General features: G+C 28.8%; 3 protein-coding genes and 1 non-coding gene across 5 annotated transcripts; 1 reads left to right on the top strand and 3 right to left on the bottom strand.

The window, feature by feature from the left end:
* Nucleotide 1: 1 nt before the first annotated feature.
* Nucleotides 2-1,597, bottom strand: c12.1 (spliceosome-associated protein CWC15). The gene is made up of 3 exons (XM_035092030.1): nucleotides 1,095-1,597; nucleotides 543-852; nucleotides 2-434 (listed from the first exon to the last, which is right to left on the bottom strand). Exons 1-3 carry the CDS (start codon nucleotides 1,223-1,225, stop codon nucleotides 192-194), a joined length of 684 nt encoding a protein of 227 aa, XP_034947921.1. The 5' UTR covers nucleotides 1,226-1,597; the 3' UTR covers nucleotides 2-191.
* Nucleotides 1,596-6,526, top strand: LOC118072296 (protein CASC3). Of its 2 annotated transcripts, XM_035092024.1 has the most exons (10): nucleotides 1,596-1,892; nucleotides 1,984-2,140; nucleotides 2,702-3,129; nucleotides 3,202-3,340; nucleotides 3,439-3,593; nucleotides 3,686-4,083; nucleotides 4,164-4,412; nucleotides 4,538-4,570; nucleotides 4,753-5,009; nucleotides 5,100-6,526. In XM_035092024.1, exons 2-10 carry the CDS (start codon nucleotides 2,042-2,044, stop codon nucleotides 5,760-5,762), a joined length of 2,421 nt encoding a protein of 806 aa, XP_034947915.1. In that variant the 5' UTR covers nucleotides 1,596-1,892; nucleotides 1,984-2,041; the 3' UTR covers nucleotides 5,763-6,526. The 2 variants fall into 2 exon arrangements, with proteins under 2 accessions (XP_034947915.1, XP_034947916.1); XM_035092025.1 differs by lacking the exon at nucleotides 4,538-4,570.
* A 381-nt stretch (nucleotides 6,527-6,907) lies between these two features.
* On the bottom strand, nucleotides 6,908-17,415 carry LOC118072297 (orexin receptor type 1-like). The gene is made up of 6 exons (XM_035092026.1): nucleotides 15,668-17,415; nucleotides 9,431-9,578; nucleotides 8,966-9,187; nucleotides 8,089-8,248; nucleotides 7,868-7,980; nucleotides 6,908-7,472 (listed from the first exon to the last, which is right to left on the bottom strand). Exons 1-6 carry the CDS (start codon nucleotides 16,154-16,156, stop codon nucleotides 7,249-7,251), a joined length of 1,356 nt encoding a protein of 451 aa, XP_034947917.1. The 5' UTR covers nucleotides 16,157-17,415; the 3' UTR covers nucleotides 6,908-7,248.
* LOC118072306 (U11 spliceosomal RNA) lies at nucleotides 15,302-15,432 on the bottom strand. Its single transcript, XR_004690999.1, has one exon. It is a non-coding gene; the product is annotated as a U11 spliceosomal RNA (small nuclear RNA).
* Nucleotides 17,416-18,205: the final 790 nt, after the last annotated feature.

Raw genomic sequence — 18,205 nt, forward strand, 5'->3', positions numbered from 1 at the left:
ATTTATTTGTTTAATTAACGTTGTTCACCAATTTTATGAGTAATTTATTCGCTATTAATCTAAAATCTTATTTTACATTCTTAATTATGAAATGAAAAAACATCTTTTGAATTTCTGATCAATGACTATTGCGTTATTTACAAAAAATTTTCAATTCTTTAATGATTATTATTAAATTAATCAATATACTCTTATTTAACATATTTTTCCATAAACTTTTTATGAAATTCACTTCGAAGTGAATCGTTAATAAATACGTCGTGTTTTTTCTTCGGTTCGGATCGAGCACAATTTTTGAACACAACATCATCATCCCAACGTCTTCTTACTTTCATATCTGTGCGAACAACTTGAGAAGAATAATTTAACAAGGGATTTCCAGAAAGGATATTTTCCATGCGAATTCTTTCCTCTTCCTGTTTTTTCTCCATTTCCTATCATAAATCAAAATCAATACTGATTAGTATATATTTTCTAGCGACTGACTAACTAATTCTAGCTTAGAAGAAAGAGAGATAAAATACTATTTGGTTGACATGTACCTTTTTAACTTGTTCAGCAGCTCTTTCTTTTTTGATTCGCTGTAATTCAGCAACAAGTGATGCTGCATCATCCTCATCACTTGATGAATCTGATTCATCATCATCAATCGGATCATCAGCATCTAAACTTGTGATAGGTGCTTGGTCTACTTTCTGTCTTTTGTTAGGCGTTGGAGCTGTTGGCTCTCGTGAGGGCTCAATCATTCTTCTAGTTCCAGATTTATCTTTTTCTCTTTCTCTTTCTCGCTCTTCCAATTCCTTACGAAAATCACGATTCCGTAGTTCTTCAATAGTTCCTTGTCCATAATCCCTGTGAATATATTAAAATTGTAAATGTAAACGAAAGGAAAGAATTGCATAAAACAGTAATTGAAACTTATCTTTTATTTATGGTTTTGGAGTAAAAAAAAACAATGCTTCCAATATTATACTGTTTTATGAAATAAGTATTTTTTATTTACTAAAGTGATTAAATTAAATGTAAATTAGACAATATGAATCAACAAATAATTCTATTGATGACAATAAAAGAGGCAAATAAATATTAATTACCTATATTTTAATTTTGTGTGAGAAGGCAAATCACGACTGCTGTATTGTTTAGAAATTGCACTTAAATCTTTTTCACCTCTTCCTTGTCCTCCGCGTGCTCCATCAAATGTTGGCCGTGCCGTAGTAGACATTGTTCATAGAATTTCAGAGCACAACACTTATAATGGGAATACTACAATGGTAAAATTTGTTAAATGTTTACTAAGTGTTCGAAGGTCCAATGCAATTTACATTAAAGCTGCAATGAACAATGAGTACAATGAAATGGATGTTCTCAAAGTTAGCCCTCAGATTAGGGATAAATCCATTATAAATCAATTCTTAATGAGAGAATAGACGATACGGTAGTTATAACAATAAAATTGAAAACTCCCGAAATTAACCAAAGGACACTCGAACAATAAACAATAGGATAATCTCAGTGTTTGTTACAACCGTTATTATGCACTCAGGTAAATGACTCCATATTGACGGCCATGTTCTAATGTGCTGCTGCTGTAGCGACTTTGGGAACTACTAACTAAAATGGCAGAGTTGACTTGACACAGCTTAGTAGAGTTAGAGTGAACGAACGTGTAGGTTGATCAAAAAAAATTTACACTGTCAGTCACTTGTTGGTTCAAAATACTTTGTTTTATACTATTACCATGAATGTTAGAAATAAATTATTTACTCTACACGTGTAATTAATTGAATTCTGTTTTCATCTATTGTGGAAGTCTTTAGTTCGTGATCCTTTAACACCGAGCGGTAGCATCGTCGTTCATCGCATCGTGTATTGCAGTAAAATAATTGCAGGTAATTTTTATTAAAATATACTTACATTAATAGAACATATTGTGTAAATAAAGTAAATTAATGTTTTCATAATTTTATCTTATTTTGTCAGAAAAAAACGAGAGCATTTTGTGTAATTAATACACTGTGTGATATTATAAAGCATAAAAATGTCTGATTCTCGACGACGTCGTAAATCGGAGCAATCCGGCGCATCAGACGATCTTTCAGAGTCCTACGATGAGCTAAATGCAGCTAAAGGAACACAGGTAAATATATTTAAATTATAGAATAATGTATAACATGACTTTCTAGATCAATAGGCATTATCATAATCTAGTACAAGTAATCCACGTTTCTTTCTGGGTCGTGATGATTAAGTTTGCTACCGGCGGTGAAGGTACATATATTTTGACGCCGAAATGGGGTCGAGAGTTGGTGGTATCATTTTGTGTCTGGAAACCGTAAGAAAGATAAGCAGTCTATCGAATCAAGCAAATTAAACAAAAAGAATTAACTTGCCGCTCACTTCGTTGAAAATTAGAAGGTTATGATTGCCATTAGTAGCTAGTTAACCACTAATCTTTCGCTATTAAACCTACACGAGACGATCTCGACATAATAACTATTTAAATAAACTTAATAATTGAATTAAATTGAATTGTACTTTTTCTATTAAAATGTTAAATGTCAAGTTTCGTAATTTAATCGTCCTTTATTTGGTGCAGTATTTATTGATTTGAACTTCACTATCATTTTGAATAATTAATTTGAAAAGTAGACGTTGATAGAATATATAATTAAATTTTTAAAAAAATTATCTATTTCAGAGCAGTGAGCATACTGAAGGACAGAGAGATTCGGAGTACGATACTGCTGGAAGTGATGCAGAATCAGTTGGATCTCAAGATGATATTCCAAGAGAAAGGGGAGATGGTCAAGAAGAAGATAAGCCTCAAAAAAAATTAGATGATGATGAAGATAGACGTAATCCTCAATATATTCCTAAACGTGGTACTTTCTACGAACATGATGATCGAACGACTGAAGAAACTGCTGAAAATGCTGTAGAACAGCCGGTTGAACGAGAGACGAAAGAGAAAAAAGTTTGGAAAGATAAAGAAGATAGATGGGATCATGATCGATATAATGACGAGGAACAGGCTCCAAAAAGTCATGAAGAACTCATTGCCGTTTATGGTTATGATATTAGGAACGAAGAAGGACCACCAAGAGCTAGAAGACGTCGACGATACGGGTAAGAATATTATTTAATCAGTGGAATTATAAATTTCAATTTCGAACGTAATAATAAAATTTTTTTGTATAGTCGAGGGCCGAATAAATATACTCGTAACTGGGAAGATGAAGATGCTTATAATAAAACTTCAGGAAGTCATACTCATAAACATAATAGACGATCGAATAAAACAGGAGAAGAATTTCCGGCACTTGGGGGATCTAATAAGGTAATATTTTGATTCTTTTATCGTGTTATTGTTTTTATCACTCTTTCACCTCAAAAGTAGGGTTTTAGTTCATTGATAAAAACACAAATGTATTCCAGGATCAACCAGACGTGGCGGAAGAACCGGTTATATCGTCAGCTTGGTACAGTAATAAAAATAAATATCATAATAAACAGCAAAACGCCTTTCCACCACTGCAATCTCAGCAAGAAAATCAGAAAACAAATACATCGACGGCGAATAATATTCACACGTATGTAATCGTTTTCTTTCATTTATACTCATTTAGCTTACTATTGGAGTAAAAATAGAATAAATAGATGATAATATTCTATGATATTTCAGAAATGAAAACAAAGCGCCTAATGAACCTACAAATCCAGCATGGAAGAAGGAAGTTAAACATACTCCACAGAATTCCAGTCCAAATAGAAATAATATCACTGGAGATGGAGAAAAAGTAGTTTATACGAAATCAAATCATACCAACAAGAGACATGTTGAGTCTGTGAGCTTGGCAGCAAGTAAAGCTCGAGGTCGAGGCTTTAAACCTAATGCTAATAATAATCTCGTCACTAATAGAATCCTGGATCTAAAGCCAAAAGGCCGAGGTAGTGGAATTATTACTGGAGACATTAGAAGAAATAATATTAATCAACATGATGAGGAACAAGTCATTAATGAAATCAAACATATGAATATAAACGATGGATCAACTTATCATCACAGTGGACGACAACAAAGTATATATTTACTTTCAGAATTAATATAAATTAATTTCGTTTTCTATCAGAGAAATAATTAATTGTTTTTTATTGTACAGAAAATTTCTATACACCAGCATCAAACCAACAAAGGCAACAAAGTGTCCCACCACGAATGCAGCCTCCACCATCACAGCAGCCCCAACAACAACAACAAACTCCAACTCATTCTCAACCCCCTCCTGATGTCGCTGGGAATAGACCAAAACGGTATTCAAGTCTTCGTCAACGGCCGACTATTTCTGAAGGTCCTGGCCAACAAAATTATTCAGCTCAGCATACTCAGCATACATTCTATCCACCTCAAGGTATAGATACTTTTCGTTTAAAAAATTCAATTTATACATTTCTTTTTATTAATAAGTATTTTCTATCCATTTTGTTTACTTTATTTTCAATATTAATACGATTATTATTATAAATATTTACTTAGGTGGAAATTCTCACGGTGTTCTAGAGCAACCAGGTAAGGCGAAAAAACCATTATCCCCTGTTAATTGGCCTTGTCCGTCTTTGTGTGTTTTGCTTGCAATGAATAATGTGACTTCGTCAAATTAAATGTATTAAAAACTTTATGATAAATATTTAATGTTCGTTGTTTGATAATAAATTCAACTGGAATTTTAAATACGACTCTGATGATTTTAGGTTATCCACAAGGCCATTATGAACAACCAGCTTCAGTGCCAACATCTGCAAATCCTCTGGCCGCACAACCTGTTATTCCAATGCCCACTGCTGGTCAGCCTGGCACGTACGCGCCTCCACCGTTCTTAGTACCACCACCGCAATTCTTATCTACTCAAACTGCACCTCCAAGCATCATAAATTACGTTCCAGGTCCTAATGGACCAGCGTTCCAACCGAATTTCCAAGGATATCAAGGATATAATCCTCCAGTTCAGGTATTACCTAATGCATAGTTGTAACAATACCGTTATTATATTAGTTTTAATGGATAAGTATTTGAATATTTTGTTTTTATTTTATTCTAGCCTCAAGGACCACCACCACCTGAATTATATCAACCCCAAGGTTGTACATACTACAGTCCAGCTCAACAGCCGCAACAACCACCACAAAATGCTCCTCCTCGACGACCAAAAGCAGCTATTCCTATTCTGCCACCTCCAGACAACTCCGGAGAAGTAAAACGTCATCAAAGCAGTAGAGGTAGAGGTAGAACTGTTTCTCAGACAATTCAAAATACAACTCCTGGTTCTGTACCACCCACAGGTGAGTCTGAAGTTCGAATTGATGCACCAGAGTCAACTGTAAAAAATTCGACTGAAACATTTGACAACATGCCGGTGGAATTAACGGATGAAGTCCAAGAAACTTCTTTAATTACTCAACATCAACCTGAAGATGAAAGAAAAATAACAGTTGAAGAAGTTCAAAAACCAGAACCAGCTATTGAAATAGAAAAATGTATATCTGATGTTGTTATAAGTAAAGTAACGATTGAATCTCCTGAAGTAGAAAATTCACAAGTTCATAATAGTGATCAAGATATTATTGACGATAACAGTTCTGGTACTTTGCCTCCTGCTAAATCAGTAGAAATAGAGGCTGTATCTATTTCGGAAACGGAAATAACCAAAGTTGACAGTGTGAATTTAAACAAAAATCCTGTAGTTGAAGAAGCAGCTGCCTAGATATTTTTATGTGAAATAATTTTGTAGAAATTTTGTCACATGTCTCTTTTACGTAAAAAAATGCCACCGTATAAAAACTACTACTAACAAAAAATAATATAAGAAACTAATTTTCTTAGAAATGATACTATGTGCCCACATTATCACGGAAATAATTTAAATATTTTGCTTAACTATTAAATTTGATTTATGACATACGCTGCCTATATTATATATACATAAATATATTAATCTCACTAGTTATTACAATAATTAATATCGAAATTTTAATTGTAATTATAAAAATTATGAGATGCAGAATGCCATAACAATTAATACGTGCTTTGCGCAAATTATTAAAAGAAGAATAAATAAATACTTTCAATAGTGCTCATTTTAAAAAATTCTATACGCAATTACGTATTTAACATACGGATAAATATGTAACGTTAAGTTAAAATACTTTTCTTTGTTATTAGTGTAAATATAAAACGTTAGGAAATGCTAAAAAAATACATAAAAATGAAAAATGAACGAAAAAACATTTAATATTTTTAGTTATTACTTATGATTTTAATAGTTAGTCGAGAAATAGTCATAAGTCAAATTCGAATGACTTTATGGTGAAAGAACTAATTTTATGAGTAATATTAATCATTTAAAATTATAGTTCATGTTCACAAATATATTATTTTGTAAAAAAAAAAAAAATTATAATGAAAATAAAAAATGTAAGCATGATGAGGACACATAAGTAATATAGCTATTGAAAATATGCAAAGTGATTTATTCCATGTGTAGTTAATTTTTCAAATTTTTATGATCGGATAGAAATTTACGAATTTAGATGGAAAATTCTTCTAATTAGAAATTACAATCATGAATAATGAATTACGTATCCAATAAAATATGTCATGTAAAGATAAAAAGAGCGTATTACGTAAAGTTAACGAAAAATTGAAATTTTGAATATTTTATAATATTTGGTTACTGTTAACATATTTACTAACCATGTATTAAAATAACAGAATAATATAAAAATTCTTATGAATTTTGGAAATATAGTAATAACTTATGCAAATTATTTAAAAATTATTTATTTCATTTTTTGTACACTTTTATTATATTAATATGTTTTATATTTACTTTTTCAAATGTTACGTATTTCTAATATTTTCACAGCATATCAACAAAAATAAATAATGATATATTATTATTTGAATGGAAATTTGAGCCAATGATACTAATAAATCATCTTAAAAATTTTTTACATAAAATTCACATCTATCAACATTTATCTTAACTAATAAAATAAAATATTATACATATATCAATTTAGTACAGACTTATATGATATGTTTTAAATATATATATATAAATCGTTGTCATCAAATATACATGGCAAGATCTAACAAAAATTTGTACCTACATTAATAAATTCGGTTTGTTGCTCTCCATTCATTCTGAGATTCAAGATTGCAATGCTGTTCACGAAATCCAATATCTTTTATACACGTCTAGTATTTTGTCGTGATATATCAGTAAGTGGTATGACTTCAGTACTTCGTTGATTTCCATTGGAATCATCTATCATTTGATGACCCAATCGCATTTGTGATTGAGAACGTGACTCTGGAGTATTGAAGATCCCTGTTAATTTTTGTACACCTCGATCATCGAACATCTCTTTTGTACACATAAATGAACGTCTGAATTCTTTACGAAATTTTCCTGCAATAATTATTAATAAAATTTATTAACTTGAATTTGCATCAAAACAGAGTAATGTTATTAGCAATTTACCCGTAAAGTAATAGTTTAATTTATTTTAAAATTATTCTCCTACGTTTAAATATTTCCCAAGAGATAAATTTGTTAAAATATGGTCAATCATTAGTGACTTTACTTTATTATGACTTGAACTATATAAAAAAAACTTTTGAAAAAAATTGATCATTTTAAGATTTTTTTTTGTTAAAAAGAATGATTTGTTTTATAACTTTTATTAACTTATTATTATTTACATTAATATTAATAGTTATGGAGATTGATTTAATATTATCTGAATAATAGTGAATGATTATTTACTAATATTAATATAATTGATACAAAGGATCAAAATTTACCACTCATGAAATTGTAAATAACGGGATTGATTGCGCTATTTACATAACACATCCAGTGAGCCAATAAACTAAATGTTACAGTGAAATCATTCGACGGTAAACCAATCGATTGCCTGTAATGTATGGAAACATAAAATGGATACATTAATAATATTTAATTAAAATAAACTCTAATGGACATGCAAAGGTTTAAAAGTAATTGTTAAGTATTCATGAATTACCGGAGAATAGTGAGCAAATGAACTGGAGCGTAACAAATTGCAAAAACAAAGACTACAACAACCAACATTTTTGCTGCTTTCTTCCTAGATGCTAGTTGATCTTCAAGATTTTCATTCAATGTCGAGGCTGCCAATGGCATTGGTGCTGCACACCTGGGCACTGTATATAATCATTTTTATTATTGATATTGATTCTTTATAATACTTTAACGTTTCATAGATATTTGAAGTTTCGAAATACTGTAACTAATTCTAATCTAGTGATATAATTTTATGATAAAGCATAGTGTAAACTCGTAAATTTAGAAATGTCAGCTATAGGTCATCTATTTTATTTCCAAGTTGTTTAGTACTGGTATCAACCATTTCTTATACTTTGTTACAGTCGTTTTCATTTGAAATGACAGAAAGTACACTTCTTAAGGACGTAAATATCTTTCTACGAAAATATAAAGATGTTCATATATATAGAGTATGTTATGTATTGATGTATTCTTTTGACTACATACACTTTTATTGTATATTTTGAGTACTATTTTAAAAAATTTATTTTTACATTATAGAATTCGCTGTGTATTGAGAGGAAGCATACAACAAAGAGAATTTTATAATTGAAGTTTTAGTCGTGAAATTGGAATTTTTTTCGAGCCGGAAATTTGATATTGTTGTTGTTATTACCATTGAATTTTTGTTTGAAATTATTTTATTCTGCTTTCCAATCATATTACTTCATTTAATTTTTCTATCGCAATAATGAAAATAACTTTTTTTTTCAATGAAGTAGCATAGATTTTATTTTAAAAAAATTAAAAAAAAAATTTCATAAAAGATCTCAGTTAATTACTTTTTAATTTATGATTATTTCAATTACACTTACAATTATATCCGGGAATATGACTTCTCCAAAGTACCCGAATAATTTTCCAGTAAGTAATGGTCATAAAAGTAAGTGGCCCAAAGTAAAGGCATATCAGAATAATAGTAGTAAAGATTGTATCACTCATTGGACTCCATGATCTTGCACACTGTGTGTAAAAAATCGTTTCTACCTTAAGGTGTCCTGGCGGGACGACATGAAGGACCACTAAATCTGGTACATCTGGAAAATAATATTTTCTTTAATATTTAGACATTTCTATTTTGTCATCATTAAATTCGTATTAGCACAATATGTTCAACTGCAATCTTTTACTAATGCTACACATTTGTACAAACACGTGGCAGTTGTATGACAAGAATACGATATTTTTATCTTTAATAAAAATATAAAATGAACGAAAAGAAAAAAGAAAGAAAAATGTTGGATACCGACTGTTACCCGAACTTTTATTTTCACACTTACCGAAAATAATCGAGAAAAGCCAGATGAATAAGATGCTTTTTTTTGCCCTCTTTGTGGTTGATTTGAACTCGAGAGGATAACATATAGCATACCATCGATCGATTGATATCGAAGTCAGCGTTAATATACTTACACTAACTGACACTGTCTGTAAAAAAGAATTAATTTTTAGATTGAAATTTTCAGAAAAAAAAACCTTGAAACTCTAAAAGCATCAATCTTTTATGTAAGGATATTTAAATAATTCTAGTTTCCAATTATCATAAAACCCTAATGGAATTCGATTGTCATAAATTTTGCTTCCTGATACAGAAGAAGCCTTTAATAAGAGAGGGATTTATATGGCCAGTTATCTCATTTGTCTTCTAACAAGTGTTATTTTATTTATGTTGTTAGACAGATGTAATGTTCGTTCAGTGACTTGACCTATTTTTTTAGAAAACTTGCACGCAAATACCAACACACTAAACTGATTTATTAGTACCTTAAATAAGTGAAATTGACCCATGCACACAGACAGGAAATGAAACGAAACAAAATTAAATGGAAAAGTAATTTTAGGGTGAAGGAGAATATAAAAAGAAACAAAAGGTCATTCATTTTAGAATTGAAGGTTTCATGCATGAACTAGACTCAACGTGAGTTGCTATTATAACACCTCGTATACCATAGAAATCCAATTAAAATGTGTATATGTCCTTCTGCCGTTTTGTTACTCTAGTAACATTCTATTTTATTTCCTCTGTTTATCAATTATACTTTATTCAATTTATTATCGAAACCATCCTCAAATTACATAATTTCATTGGCGATTAATTAAGTGTTAAATGATAAATATTACGTTAACTAAAATGTATTTTGCAATTTTTAATATTTCAAACTTCATAGAAAGTTTTGGAATAGCAATTGAAGTGTTTTATATTCAAATGTAAATTTTGGAGCATAATTAAGATAGAAAGAGAGCATTTGTGCGTTGTAATTTTCGCTTATGTAATATTCATTGAAAGCAGCATGTGAAGTGAAATATACACAAGAATTAAAAAAAACTTATTTCACCATGAAAGGAAAAATTGAAAAAAAATTTACTTTATAACAAAAAAGTATTAAAAATGATCTGTCTAATCTTTTTATCTTCAGGAATATTGATTAAAAAACATTTCCACCGTACATCTGGTTATCAATATCAATTTTCTATTACATCATGACTCATATACGACCTATCCCATGGCTTTAAATTCCCGCTCTAACTACAAGCGATTTTTTTTCAATTCGACTTTTCATTTTTTCTATTTAAATTCATTTACAAACACAATAATTTCAAAATAAATATACTTTTCTTTCAATGACAAAGTATTGCTTATGAAGGAATCTTGCTGGGAACTGTATTAGACACTTGAGCGGTAATTGTGTTCTGAACGGATTATAGGTCTTTTGTCTAATTAAGCTCTGACAGATTTCTCCAATTGGAACCCTTTCAGGAACTGGGCATACCAAGCTAGGATACTGACAATTCTTAATGTACTTCTATTGTGAAAAGATTAAAGACGAACATTATTATAAAAGCTCATACCATAATAAAAATAAATTTTATAAATATTAAAAGTATCTGGTAAAGAGTTTCTGAATATTGAAGAATAATTATTTAACGTAAAATAAAATTAATTTAAAAATAAAGCAACTTGATCTTCAAGATTTAAGTGATTAGTAAATAATGATTTTAAAGTAATATAAAAAATGGGGATGCTTTAATTAATGGAAATTACAGAGCATTTTCTGAACGATGAAAAAAATTGATCAATATAACATCAACATTAATCACGCTATAATCTACATTGAATCAGAATTAATTATAAAAATAAAATGGGGTTCTTCAGTAAGGTAGGATATATATACTCAGTAGAATACTTGATGGTTTTTTATTGTTATTAAAGCATTATTCGTACTTTATATAAAATAGTAAAAGTTAATAATTCTTAGTAAATATTTATTTATGATTATGATGACGTTAATTGTTAATTAAAATGGTTGTCAACGGTGTCTATACTCATTTACTAAGCAGAAACACAAAATATCATGTTAGCTGTTACAATTAAGAGCCATCATAAGTTATCAGTCTAATGGCATAACCGAGTAATAAGATTCTCAATTGCTAGCAAATTACAAGACTATTACTACGCCTAGTACAAGCTACTGTACGCTATTGATATGCGTTAACAGGTCCTATCATCATTGACATTTCATGTAACACTTAGATGAACACTTGATTGCTTTCTTTATTATATAGATATGATGTATAAATCAATTACATAGAAAATAGAAAATTAATTTTTTATCAAAAAAGACCTTACCAATAAATATCATATGAACGCCACAAAAAAAAAATGAATAATTGGATATAAAATACAGTAGAAAATTTTTTTTATCAGTTAAAGAGACTTTTAATTGAAAACAAAAAAAAACGGTATCTTTTTTGAAGATTAAATTAATTTAATTTTCTTTTGAATTCAACAATTTATTTGTCTCTGAGGAATATTTATCTCCTGGTTCATTCGAATGTATAAAAATGTAAAAGAGAGAAATCCTATTAGAAGAAAACTCTAGTGGGAATGAAGTTATCAGAATAGTTGTACACTTGAAAAATTTAGCTTTTAAAAGTTTTTTAATGAAATATTAGAAAGTTGATTCAAGTTATAACCACTTATTTATTATTACAGAAATATTCACAATCAATGGAAAATATATTTAAAATAAAATAACAATTATTTTTCAAATAATTGATCATACTATTAATTATTAAATTACTTGTTTATTATATTGAAATATATCAGGTTGTTCAATAAGTTTTGTCGTTCGATAACAAAAACACGATGTTGTGGTGTGAAATACATTTTATTATTATATTAAATATAATCTCCTTGAACTTCAATACACTTGTTCCAGTGATCTTCTTCACACGTGTTCATAAAAATGTAGTACCTTTTTTAGAAAAATGACAAATCTATTAGCACTATCTCTTATCGAACGACAAAACTTATTGAACAACCTGATATGTAAAAAGAGCTTTGGAGCAAAAAATTTACTCCAAAAGTTCTTAATCTGTCTACAGATATCAGAGCTCAACTCTAGACATCTAGATGATGTCTTTTTATTATAGAATGCTATCTGTGTATGATTCTAGGATCAGGATTTTTCCTGACAATCAACTAGATGCTTTATGGTTTAAAAATAAATAAAAAAATTAAATCTTCATGTTTTGAGAATAATTGATCATTTAAGATAACGAAATGGTTATTGAAACTCCACCGTAACAATTAAAAGCTAATCAAATCTTGAAGATTGGTAGACAATATAATCTTTTTATTTTCTATTGAAAAAAAGTGCATCGTCGAACGTGACCAATATACTTTTAATTGTGCAATAAATTGAATGAATAACAATAAAATAATTTATAACTTTCCTTTCTTGAACTAATTCTTAAAGGCAGATTAAATTAAATATATTAGTGAGGAATGAATCATGAAATTAACCAAAGGATTGTCATTTTGGTAATCCTATTTAAATTAATTCCTCTACTATTCGAATACGTGGATAGCACTAGTGGGTTTATAAAGCCATATTAAATTTATAATCCCCCGGCCACATTTGTTTAAACAGACGAAAACGATTGAATTATCCACTAGAATAGCAAGGAAAATAAATTACTTCGATGCTTCTTTAATGCCAAAAAATTTTGAAGTTTATGTATGATTGCATGTTTTCACATGAAGAGCAATCCAGGCTACTGAAAGCAACCAAACACACTTTAATGCCTCAATACTTCAGAGCCATTGTCCGTGACGAAGGTCGTACACGAGCCAATTAAATTATACTAGTGATTAAGTTAGCCGCATTTACTCTTGATGTGGAGCTACAAGTTTCTCGTCTAAAGAAAATACTTCTAATACAATGATATCATTACAAGTTAAGATATTTTATTAGCAAAAGTCTCATTTCTTTTCTTTTATTATCATTATTATTATTCTTTTTTTTTCAATTAAAAATAAAAATTTATTTAAAATTTTTTTGTGATTCTGACCTGAGAGGAAACTTTCAGCTCGGATCGTTTATCGTAGTAAAGCGAGTACAAAAACCTTTGACTGCCCGAAAGTAACTTTAGATAAATTGGCATAATATGAAGTTTTTATAATTATTATTATTATTACACAAAGAAATACATTTTATGCACATCATTCGTAGAAATTCATAAAAATATTAATGTGTTTGAAAAACTTAGAAAAAAAAGTCAACGGTTGTTGATCAATAATAAAAGAATAAAATGAAAATTTTTATTACAAAAAATTCTAACAAATGTAACTGACAGTTGCACGAAACTTCATGATTTTTTGTATCATTATACAAAAAAGATTAAAGAAAATCTGCGTAATAAAAATTTTATTAAAATGTCGTTCCTGACATTCAATTTTCCAGGTAACTATTACAAGAATGTAGATTTATATTTCTATGAAATTTTTTATCAAGTGGAATTCAATTCTATTTTCAATCTTTCTAATAGAAGAGCAGACTTCGCTGAGTAATAATATCAACTAGCTTATCCTATCAGAGAAAATTAAGAAGAAAAAATCCTCGAGTAATGGCTCATCATATATTTTACTATCTTTAATTAAGCTTGATTCAATCGGGTAAACATCTTTTTTTTCATTTTCATGATTTAAAATATTAATTCCAGAGATACACATTTTTTTCCTTATATTAATTAAAATGATGAAGAAAAACAATGAAAAAGTGTATGCCAACGATGCAAATTATTCACTGTTAAACGGGATAAAACATATGCAAGCGATTTTTTAAAGGAATTTATGTTGTTTTAAGTTATCTCCTTAATTCCTCATGCACCTCAACAACATTCAGAAGCAGAAATAGCTAAGTAGAATATTTGTAATGGATAGTGATTAACGTTAAGTAAGTTCAAAGCTTTGCCTTGAATAATAATTACAGTTTATCTATTCACCGCTAAAAGTGATTCATATCAAAATTTCGTGAGATAAATTAATGAAAACATGAAATTATTTTATGATTGATTTAAATTTATCCTATAAATAATAATCTACTATTTTTATCAAAAATCTATTATTAACACTATTCAACTCTTTTATGCAAAATAACCGAAAGGAAAGTATTTTGTTATCTAGAAAAAATTTTATACGATGAAAAAAGTTACAGTAAGCTATAAAATAAATGGTTCAAATCCTTATTGTATTGATGATATTCTTATCTAGCTACTATATGGCCATGAGAACTTTTTTTCCATATTAAATTATTTGTACAACAGATTATAGTCAATATCATTAGTAAAAAAAATTAATCACTCATAGTAATTGTCGTTGAATTTTGATCAATTCTTAAATCTTCTTACTGTATATAATCTTTTAGTGGTTATATAAATCATACTAAAAATATTTAATGACAGTAAAAAGTTATTTATTGATTTGACCGAAATCATCTATGATATCCAATAAACATCTTTTAAAAAAACTCGATGATAACAATAATTATTCAGTAAAAATTAAGATTTAAATACACAAATTGTCAGTAATTAGTGAAAAGGTATTTGATCAATGTAAGTTTTATTCTTTACTTTTTTATTTATTGATGTTTAGAAATATAAAAAAGTGAATAGAATAGTTCTAACAGTTAAATAACAAAAAATTGTTATCAGTTTAATTAATTGTCAAATTTCACTTCGATACTACTAATGATAATTGAACTTCATTCTTGTTAAAAAGAAGAACAATAAATTCCAAGCTGTCACTTAAAGATAACTTTTTTTTATCCAAGTTCTGTTTTCCTTTAAGCTAATCTTTGATGTGTAGTGGAGGCGTCAGTGCAAATGGCAGCTAACAGCCTCTCAAATCCAAAAATTACGTACTGGGTATGTCTTGATAGCCATACCCCGCCAGTCCAAAATGAACTGACGCGCTATGCAAGTAGCGAGCACCCTTTTTAAATAAATACAATCTCTCCAACTAATTTATCATCTTAAAAGGAAATCTCACTTATGATAATATTTTCACTATTCGCCATCTATCAGAGAAACTGTGAGTTTATTTTTATGATCATGAAATAGTTTAAAAGCTTGAAGAAATAAACGAAACTTGATGAATAGGAAAAAAATACAATTTATAATGCAATTACAGTACATTTATTTTGAAAGTTAGTGAAAGTTTAATTAGTTTTTACCTGTAGATAGGGAATAATTTTACAGAGCTTCTCTCCTAAGAACCACGTCTCGTAAACATCCCAAAGGACAGTCGAAGGAAGGCAGAATATTATTACCATGAGATCAGCTATAGCGAGATTAACAATGAAATAATTAGTGACAGTCCTCATGGATCGATTTCTGTATACAGCAATACAAACAAGCATATTGCCTAGAATTCCACAAACGAACACAATAATATGCATTGTAATAAGTATCCAATCGTATAGATTAGGCCTCAAAAAATCAGCTATCAAATCTATGTATTCTTCATCATTAATGCACAAATTATTTGAACAATTACTGTTGCCATTTGTCATGTTACTGCTGTTATCATGACTTGCTGCATCCTCCACAAAGTCAACATCATTTAATCCAACTGCTTTTTGCAGTAAATCTGATAGCAAAAGTCCAACTATTACTGGGTCAATGTATGGAGTCATTATTAAAGTAAACAAATTTTTTTTCATCTCAAGTTTCTTTTTGAAGCTTCATATTACCGCATATTTTTTTTCATTTAGCTGACAATACAGTATTCAATTATTCAATATTTATTTTTCTATGACATAATAAATAACTATTTCTTGTATTTTTATTACAAGCTTTATATTTTTTAAGCTTGAATAATTTGTTTTCTTTCAATCTAATTGGTTTTTTTAATTGCATTTTTAATACACCCCAATAAGAATTGATCATTCTTAATTACATTTTAATAACTGAATTTTTCTTGATTGTATTTAATATTTCATTAATTGTTTTTTAATCATCTCAAAAGGGTTTTATTATTTTTTAACACATGTCTTACAATTAATAATTATTCATTTAAATATCAATCTCGTGGTGTTTGATGTGCATGGTGATATGTTAATTTTAATGACCATAAAGATAATTAAAACAACCAAGTATATCTAGTCAAACAATTTGCGACGATAAAAAAAACAGTGATTAATTGAAGAATCTATGGCATTTTATCCATGAATGAATGTCGTGCTAAGCACGCCACTGAGATAATATTATCATTATTCAATGTCTTTTGTATGTCTTAAACCACCATTGAAGAAACATTATGATTTCTGTCATCAGTGTCATTCTCATCTTTATTTTCGTTAACGTTTGCACTAAAGTATTTATTTACACGTTTCCATTACTACTTCTAAACTTTCACGGAAAATTAAGCACAATTCCATTTGGATTATCTAAGAGTAACTGTGTTGTAGTCAAAAGTGAATTTTCCTTCTTTTTAATCAAACTTCTTCATCGTTTAAAATTTCATTAAAAACATTTTGTTAACAACTTGCGAAATTAAATTATAGTGTAATATAACAATAATTAATCACTAAGTACATCCATTATCATTGAAAGAGAAAGAAAATTCAAAACACTATTTTTTTTAACACAAAACAGTAATAAAATGTTATGCTTTAACTCTTGTTTTGATTAAAAGGAACTATATTAAGTTACGTTTCTTTTATGGAATACTCAAACTTGATGAAAATATTAAAATCATAATTAATTTGATTTATAACAGTGATAAATTGAATTACAATCCTTCCCACACTTTAAATAAAATTTATCATTTTTTTAAAACATGCTTTAAGTGATCGTTAACTTTGTAATAATAACTCCCAAGTACAAACGTGCGATCGCTTCGACGGAATCTGCGAGACTGCAGTCCGTCGACGATTTAACGAAGTAACTCTGTATAGTTGTAGCGTTGTACAACTATACAGTATAAAAAAAAAAGAAAATGAATCTCCATAAAAAATTCATATTATATCTGAATTGTAAAAAATGTAAATATTTATTACAAGCATTGAAGAAGAAGATAAAAAATGTGCAAGAAGGTCGTGAAAATTACAATAAATTTGTATATAGTTTTATTTTAAAAAATATATAAAACATTTTACGTGACGAAGGTTGGGAACAAAAATATTCAAGAATGACCTCTCTTAGTGTACACTTAGTGTTACTCAGTTCAAGATAAAATTTTATGATTTTAAAATCGCCCACTAAGTCGTTAATTAAATAAGACACCAATGTAGAACAATCGTAATAATAAAGTGCATTGAAAAAACAGTGGTCTACCACCTGGAGTTGTCGTTTGTTGGAACAATCGATATGTTAAGCTTCAATTTTCATTGTTGTTCATATATTTTTCCTACTGTACTTAGTTAAAAAATAGCCTAAAGACTTTATAAAACAAATTGCAACATACATTGGATTGTAAAAAAATTTATGGACTCATAACTTATTTTAATAGCCACTAAAATAGTGCAGTTTTCAATACATAAAAAAAGATCAGCTTCATCTAACAGGAAATAAAAAAATAGAAATTCGCTAGGTCTTTGTTAGCAATAATGCTTTTTATTTATTAGAACGAGATGTTGATGGAAAGATTACGATTAGCTATTTTCATAATAGTCATTTGAATTTAAATTCAACTGAGATGGCAGCACCTGTCAGTAGGACGCAGAATGTACATCACGTGTTTTTCGTATCGAATCTTGATCAGTTGCATC

Source organism: Chelonus insularis, unplaced genomic scaffold, assembly GCF_013357705.1.
Source record: "Chelonus insularis isolate UGA/USDA-ARS -01 unplaced genomic scaffold, ASM1335770v1 contig_91_pilon, whole genome shotgun sequence".
Taxonomy (NCBI): Eukaryota; Metazoa; Arthropoda; class Insecta; order Hymenoptera; family Braconidae; genus Chelonus; species Chelonus insularis.

Coding starts and splice junctions, on each gene's coding strand:
- LOC118072297 (XM_035092026.1), bottom strand. CDS start 16,156: ATGAAAAAAAATTTGTTTACTTTAATAATGACTCCATACATTGACCCA. Junction 8,249..8,965: donor TCATATTCCCGGATATAATT/GTAAGTGTAATT, acceptor GATTATATACAG/TGCCCAGGTGTGCAGCACCA. Junction 7,981..8,088: donor CATTTGCTCACTATTCTCCG/GTAATTCATGAA, acceptor CATACATTACAG/GCAATCGATTGGTTTACCGT.
- c12.1 (XM_035092030.1), bottom strand. CDS start 1,225: ATGTCTACTACGGCACGGCCAACATTTGATGGAGCACGCGGAGGACAA. Junction 853..1,094: donor CACACAAAATTAAAATATAG/GTAATTAATATT, acceptor ATATATTCACAG/GGATTATGGACAAGGAACTA. Junction 435..542: donor CTGCTGAACAAGTTAAAAAG/GTACATGTCAAC, acceptor GATTTATGATAG/GAAATGGAGAAAAAACAGGA.
- LOC118072296 (XM_035092024.1), top strand. CDS start 2,042: ATGTCTGATTCTCGACGACGTCGTAAATCGGAGCAATCCGGCGCATCA. Junction 2,141..2,701: donor ATGCAGCTAAAGGAACACAG/GTAAATATATTT, acceptor TATCTATTTCAG/AGCAGTGAGCATACTGAAGG. Junction 4,571..4,752: donor CGGTGTTCTAGAGCAACCAG/GTAAGGCGAAAA, acceptor TGATGATTTTAG/GTTATCCACAAGGCCATTAT.